Source organism: Triticum dicoccoides, chromosome 5B (genome assembly GCF_002162155.2).
Source record: "Triticum dicoccoides isolate Atlit2015 ecotype Zavitan chromosome 5B, WEW_v2.0, whole genome shotgun sequence".
Classification (NCBI taxonomy): Eukaryota; Viridiplantae; Streptophyta; class Magnoliopsida; order Poales; family Poaceae; genus Triticum; species Triticum dicoccoides.
The window spans coordinates 26,146,669-26,153,612 of NC_041389.1; the positions used below are offsets into that span (position 1 = coordinate 26,146,669).

Below are 6,944 nucleotides of genomic sequence, written 5' to 3' on the forward strand. Positions count from 1 at the left end.
GAGATGTCCTAAGGCGCCAAACTATGACCGTCACCCCTGCCAACATTAAAGTAAGAAGACAGGTTCGATAATAAGTGGATCTGGGTCGCTCCGGTAGGAAGATGACGACCACACCTGTCCCACCCCGCCACCAGGCCCAGACCGACCACGCCAATGTTGACCCCACGACGCCATGAAAACATGCAACCATTATCGGTGCATCCAAGACAACGCCTCCAAGGAGGATAATTTTCACACGTGAAAAAAAAAGTGATCAATGTGCACAGATCGAACCTGTGCAACATGTTTCACTATTGACCCAAACACTGTACAACACAAACAGCTAGGTTTGCCATGATGGATTCTGTAGGCTCCCAGGGAGAGATCTATGGTTCCTGTCTAGTATCTCAAATGTTCGATACAACCTCTTTGTACAATCAGCAACGGCAAGAGATGGCACTTCACACTGGATACCAATACCTATGGAAAATGGCACGAACCCTGAGCAAACACTGCCTAACTTATCTGACACCCGCCGTCCCTTCTTCAGCGGCGCATATGCAGGTTAAAGTGCTTGTTTGGCTGGTCGATCCTCATAAAGTTCTAGAGGAAACCCGCGCAGGTTCATGTCTTCGATCGTTACACACTTGCTATCATATCACTCAGCTGCTACCACCGGTGGCCGAGGAAGTTCCGTTGCCTTCATGACAAGCAAAACCAGGGGCAGTAGAATCAGGTTTGTGCTGCTGGATGCAGTCTTACTTTTTGTACACCTGATCAAGCAAGAGTAAGATGATGTCAGCTTACCGGTGAGATGCTGGTCATGTTGCTGAGGGAATTGGTCTGTCCTGGTGGTCTCAGGATCTTGAAGATTGCAAAGGATCTTCGTTATGCTTCGTCATCAGATCATAATTCATCGATGCTAGCTGGGAAATGTTCTGGTTGCAATAGAGGGGAAGATGTTAACTCACCAAGGACAAGATTCAAAGATTGTGGCAAGGATAGGGCTGGTTACCTTGAATGAGAAGTTGCTGAAAGAATATTTCACCGACAGAGGAGGACCGAACTCTTCCATGCTACCACATTCATCTCCCTGATAATGATTATAGTAGAAATTGAAAATGTGAGGGGACTGCTGTAAAATAATTTGGATTACTCTTATAAAAACGGGAAGTTAAGAGGGATTAATCTGTTATACATCTTCTTCGTAGTCGCAACTACGTGGACTGCTGCCACAACTCATGCTACTAGTCTCACTTCTGTCGTCGTACTCATTGGGGGCTGTAGTGACATGCTCATCAGCAGCACCCCACGCATGACGGCAGGCAAAGTAACTTGTATCATATTCATCGTCTGTACAGGGAATAAACACGGCCTACAAAAAAGAACATGATTATGGGACTTCAATTCGAGGCAGTATTTTAGTTGCCTGATATTTTGGACTCTGCATTAGCTTAGCTCCTAACCTGCTGTCTAGCAATCATATCCCAATTGATGCCCTTAAAGAACGGATGAGCCTTTACCTGCTCTAATAGCATATTTCAGTTAGCGTGGTTACGTAATATGCGAAATTTCAAAAAAGAGAAATAAGGAAAAGAGTACCTCTCCAGCACCAGTCGCACCTAATCTTTGTACCGGGTTCTCAATTAGCAACCTAGCATGAAAACAAAATGAGTTGAAATCAATTTTAGCTTGGAAATCTATTCTACTCAGCACATATAACTGTAGATTAGAAACAATATTTTTTGACTCACTTGTCAATCAAGTCATATGCTTCGGAGCTCAGTTCCTGTGGTACTTGTGGCCAAGGTATTTCCCGGTTCATTATGTTGTCAAATATTATCTGCAAGCAACCAATATCATTAATATAGCTGCTGAAAAAACATTCAGAAAGATTATAGCACGGTGGTCCATTCGGAATATTATCTGTAAGCAACCAATATTGTTGCTGATCGTTTACATTGTTTATTTACTTTACATTTACCGAAAATAGATATAGGTAAGCATTGGTCCACAAGAGTAAATAAATAGCAAATCATTTCGACCAGTCTTCCTCCTTTCAGGAAATTAATTAATTAATCACCATTCCGTAGTTTAATAACTGTTCTGAACAACAACATTACTTAGCTATCAGTTCTAAGTTTTGTGGCTCCAACAGAAAAGAAGTGTATGCTATTAGGATCAATAAATCAAGCCTACATAATACTACCTGTGGATGCTCAGCATTGAATGGAGGAATTCCTACAAGAATCTCGAAGAGAATAACACCAACCGACCACCAATCCGCAGTTGGACCTGCATGAAGAAATAGATAACCAGGGTATTTGCAGTGTTCCACATAGGTTAATAGAAGTGATCAATTCAACACTTTTTAAGTCAAAACATGTTCCACATAAGAAGCATACATACCATGGCTCATCCCTAGTAGTATCTCCGGGGCCAAATAGTCAGGAGTGCCCACAGCTGTCTGCTTTTGCCTCTGCTGTCGTTTGTGTGCACGTTGTTCTGCATCTGTTGGTTGATTGTCACCCACTAGAGCACTGCTGACATCTGGACCAGATAAATCATCGGTGCTATTTATAAGACCAACCTTTGATAGCCCAAAGTCAGTCAACTGCATGGAAAGGGGGGGAAGTCCAAATCATTCTGCAGCACAACATAACTTAAGACTACAAAGTAGAGCCTTTGTTTACTTGGATAATTTAATGATCATTTCATAAAGAAATCTCAAAACACAAAGGGAAACATGTATTATACGAACATAAATGATAGAAGTACCGAGACTTAACCTTTATATGGCCATCACGGGAGATTAACAAGTTGTCGGGCTTCAAATCACGGTGAATCACATTCAAAGAATGCAGATACTCCAATGCAAGAACCTAAAGGTAGAATGAAATTTCTATTGTTCATCATTTCAAATAACAATAAAATCTGAGGTGGGGTCACCAATACTGTGAGACAGGGCATTGTAACTTACCAGTTCTGCTATATATGTCCTTGCCATATCTTCATCCAAACAACCTAAGCCTCTCAAGAGGGAATAGAGATCTCCTCCATTCAAGTACTCCATAACAAGATAAAGGTTTTCCCTACATGTGAAGGAGTAGAAAAAGCGAACCTGTCCATTACAGATGGAAGTTAAGTGAAGTCCAGAATGACACCATGCTGAACATTCAACTTACGTACCACAAATGGGTTACGAGCTGATATTAAGATGTCACGCTCCGCCAAGATGCTTTCAACTGCATTCTTGCGGATCATATCAGCTTTCTTCAGCACCTGCGTTCGTGATGATACCATCAAGATTTAGGACTAATGATTAAAACTCACCATTGGAGCTAGCAATGCACATTTTGTGCAAGCAAAGCTAGCAATGCAAATCATGTATGGTTCTTAACTTTTATTTATTTTGAAAAGTTCTCTAATTCTCCTGAGCAAGTCATCCATTTAATATCATCATTACTAGTACACAATGAAATAAAGAAATAAAAAATGCTATAAGGAGATTGGAATATTTTTTTACGGAACCTTCTGGGAAATGAACAAACCAAAGCCCAGATAAATTCTTCAATGTTCAGTATAAAGGAGCTAAGACATTGTGAAGGAATTAGCATATGGAGGCTGGCGTTCTGCTCATTACCTTGATGGCAAAAAGGTCTCCTGTTACCCTTTTCTTTGCAAGAAATACACGCCCAAATGCACCACGGCTGATTGGCTTTATAATTTCGAAGTCCTCAATTGAGGTACGGTCCTTAAATTTCCCATTTAGCTGGCTTGTTCTTGAGCTTACACTATTCTCCAGAGGACCATCTTCATCTATTGGACCTAAAGATTCGGTGCTCATATCATCTATTTGTCCGCATAATTGCATAAATTTCTCCCTGAGAGCTCACAATGTTAATAAGAGAGTCAGGATAATATTTCAGGTATGTGCAACTAGAGTCACAGAAGTGCAGTTATGACAATGATAAATGAATCAGAAGTATTAAGTGGCACAAAGATGCATTGAAAACAGTCAATATACTTACTGTAGTAACTTGGCTATCCTTCTTCCAAAAGTCTCCACAACAAGGGCATCCACATTCCTCGTGTCAATAACAGCATTCAGATCTTCAAGGTAAGAGCTCAAGTCCTCCAGTGAGTTGTACTCTGAACTTTTTATGCTCTCAATGCCTCTAGCTATAGTCAGTAAACTTTCGACCTGCCAAAGGGTAGTATATTGGAAGTTTGGGCCATCAAAGAAGCTTAGTTTATTATAGCCTCTAAATAAAATCAAACAAATAAAACTTGAACGAAGAGTAAAGAAGGATTAACAAACCTGCTGAAAACTCTCTAGTTCGACAAATGCCTTGTGTTTAGTCAGCTGTGATTCTTCGTGGCTAGTTCTTGGTGTCAATAATGGTGACTGCGACAAGTTTCCTGATGCAGGTGTCAGTGCTCCCTGGCAATTTCATTGACATGATGTCAGCATCAACTACGATCAAGTCAGAAGAACTTTAATTGTTTGAAACAAGAGACGCAACTAACTTCTGAAAACAGTTCTGATGATGGCACTGTCAACAGATGAGACAAATCGTTATCATGATCCATGGATCCATCGGGTTCTTCTGTTAAACTCGATGTGCTAGCTCTTGTGTTCTCAGGATGATGAAATTCCGCATCATGTGGGCTCTTTGCGTCAAAGCAAGCAAGCACCCTCTCAAGCACCTCGGCAACCCTTTGTAGCCGCTTGTCAATACTCAAGCCCTTGGAATCACACCGATCAGCAAGTGTGCATGCTATGAAATGGCCTTCTGCACAAGACATCGGGATCTCAAAATCGCAGATCCTGCATATCATCCTTGGCTTTCCATCAATGATTATTTGTTGGGCCCCTGGGTACTCTGGTGAAATCTCGATCTTGACTGCTGAGTCCCCAAGAGAAGCCAGGCCGTCCGGATGAATGCTAGCTGCGTCAATCCTCTCAACAATCTCATCCACGTCGACCTTGTTCCTGGTTATTGCCTTCTTTGTTGGGGTGATCTTGTCCTCCTTTGCCTCCGCGTTCTTATGGCGAGCAGGAGACGGCAGCTTCTTCCAAGACGATATCTTGCCACTGCTGCCGCTGCCGGGAGAATCACCGGCATCTCCCAGGAAGTGCCGCCCCGCGAAGTCCAGGGTAAGGTGCTTGTGCTCCAGCATCCTCCTCCTGATGAGCCTCTCCTTAAGCTCGGTCAAGCTGGAGGTGCTCCTGCGGCCTAGCTCCGTGGAGCCGCCGTTGGCAGAGTGCAATGGGTAGAGCCCCAGGTCGCTGAGCTGGTGCAGGCCGAGCACGTGCTGGTGCTTGCCGTCGACGTCGCCGCAGTAGCCGCTGAGCTCCTTGCGGAACTGCAGGAGCCGCGTGCAGCGGGTGAGGATGAAGAGGATGCGCGTGTGCGCCTGCTTGAGCGCCCCACCTGCTGTGGTGAGCTCCTGGCGGCGGTCGTCGAGGGCCTGGACGATGCCCTCGCACTTGACCCAGAACTCCTCAGGGCTCATCTCGGCGCACTTCTGCGTGACGACGAGCAGGTCCTCGAGCGTGACGCGCCAGTACTGTTGGTCCTCCTCGTCAGCCGTGGCCCGCTCGAGGAGGCCAACGAGGTCCCCCGCGAAGACGCCGAGCTCGCAGTCCACCTCCTCCTTGAGCCTGATGAACTTGCTCTTGACGGCGCCGATGAACTCGTCTTCGCCACGCGGCCTGTTCCGCGCGGCCAGGTGGTGCTGGTGCCCCGCCGCGCCCCCCGGGTTGAGCTCGTGCGAGAAGCTCTTGACGTCCGGCGCCCGCTTCCGGCGCCCGCTCGTCGCCCGCAGGATCGCCCGGAACCGCGGCGAGTCCATCTCCCTCCCTCCCGCCGCGCTCACCGTCGCCCTCCGCGCCTGTCCACCAACGCTGTCCTTCTGCACGCACCGCCGTCAGCCACGCATTACAGCAAACACAACGCCGGCATCGCTCACACACCGACCAATCGACGAACCCGCCATCGATCAAGCCTTACCTCCATGATCTCACACCACCGCGCGCTCGTGGGGTCAAAGGGCCTCTGCGATCCGGGGAGGATGCTCCGTCGTCGTCGTCGCGCGCACGACCTCGCCCTCGCATTAAACTATGGCGGCAATGGATGGCGAGCCCGTCACCCGCCACGCGCGCGCGCTCTCTCCCATTTCGGGGGATGGCGAAAACCAGGACACGTGTCTTTTGGAGAAATTTATAAGTGCCGCGGGCCGCAGGGCCGCGCGTGGGCCGCGCCTAGCACCGAGCGGCGTAGCGGGCCTCTCGCCGCGAAAGCCGGGCGGAACGGAGACCCGGCCCGGGGCCCGGTTATAAAAGCCTCGCTCGCCGCATGCCGCAACCACCGCCGCGGCCTCCTCGAGCGAGCCCCAGCCTCCCATCTCCGATCTCCGTCTCTTCCGTCCCGTCCCGCTGCGACGTCGACGCCGGTAGCCACCACGGCCGCCCTCCGCCCCGTGCGAATATTCACGGCGATGGTGTTGCAGCGGAGACTTTGACGACGGAGCAGGCGCCACCGCCACGAACCAACAGTGGCCGCGTGCGCGCGTGTGTACACTTCTACGTGAGCGTGGGCGATCGGTTCACGTCCGTCGATCGGAGGCTGGGGCGTAGGTGTAACCGTGTAAGCAATGGCGGCCAGGGTGCACCACCACCACCACTACCCCGTGCTGGTCTCGGCAGCGGCGTCGCCTGCTAGGTCGGAGGACATGCGGCTGAGGCGGTCGCGTCCGCCTGCCAAGACGGAGGACAGGCGGCTGAGGCGGTCTCCGCCGGTGTCGCTGGAGAAGGCGCGGCGGCAGGGGCGGGCGTCGCGGGGCGGGGCTGCGGTGGCGGGGACGGCGGCAGGGACGGCAGCGGGGTGCGCGGCCGTGTGCGCCTGCTTCCCGTTCGCGGTGATTGAGCTCGCCGTCCTAGCCACCGTGCGCGCGCCCGC

General features: G+C 49.0%; 1 protein-coding gene across 2 annotated transcripts; it reads right to left on the reverse strand.

The window, feature by feature from the left end:
• Positions 1-250: 250 nt before the first annotated feature.
• On the reverse strand, positions 251-6,115 carry LOC119307162 (probable serine/threonine protein kinase IRE). Of its 2 annotated transcripts, XM_037583254.1 has the most exons (17): positions 5,997-6,113; positions 4,510-5,898; positions 4,301-4,423; positions 4,011-4,183; positions 3,623-3,863; positions 3,169-3,261; positions 2,960-3,100; positions 2,769-2,861; positions 2,389-2,593; positions 2,189-2,274; positions 1,734-1,822; positions 1,582-1,633; positions 1,446-1,502; positions 1,178-1,354; positions 995-1,072; positions 787-917; positions 251-679 (listed from the first exon to the last, which is right to left on the reverse strand). In XM_037583254.1, exons 1-16 carry the CDS (start codon positions 6,000-6,002, stop codon positions 837-839), a joined length of 3,084 nt encoding a protein of 1,027 aa, XP_037439151.1. In that variant the 5' UTR covers positions 6,003-6,113; the 3' UTR covers positions 251-679; positions 787-836. The 2 variants fall into 2 exon arrangements, with proteins under 2 accessions (XP_037439151.1, XP_037439152.1); XM_037583255.1 differs by lacking the exons at positions 251-679; positions 787-917; positions 995-1,072 and having other exon boundaries at positions 1,299-1,354; positions 1,446-1,507; positions 5,997-6,115.
• Positions 6,116-6,944: the final 829 nt, after the last annotated feature.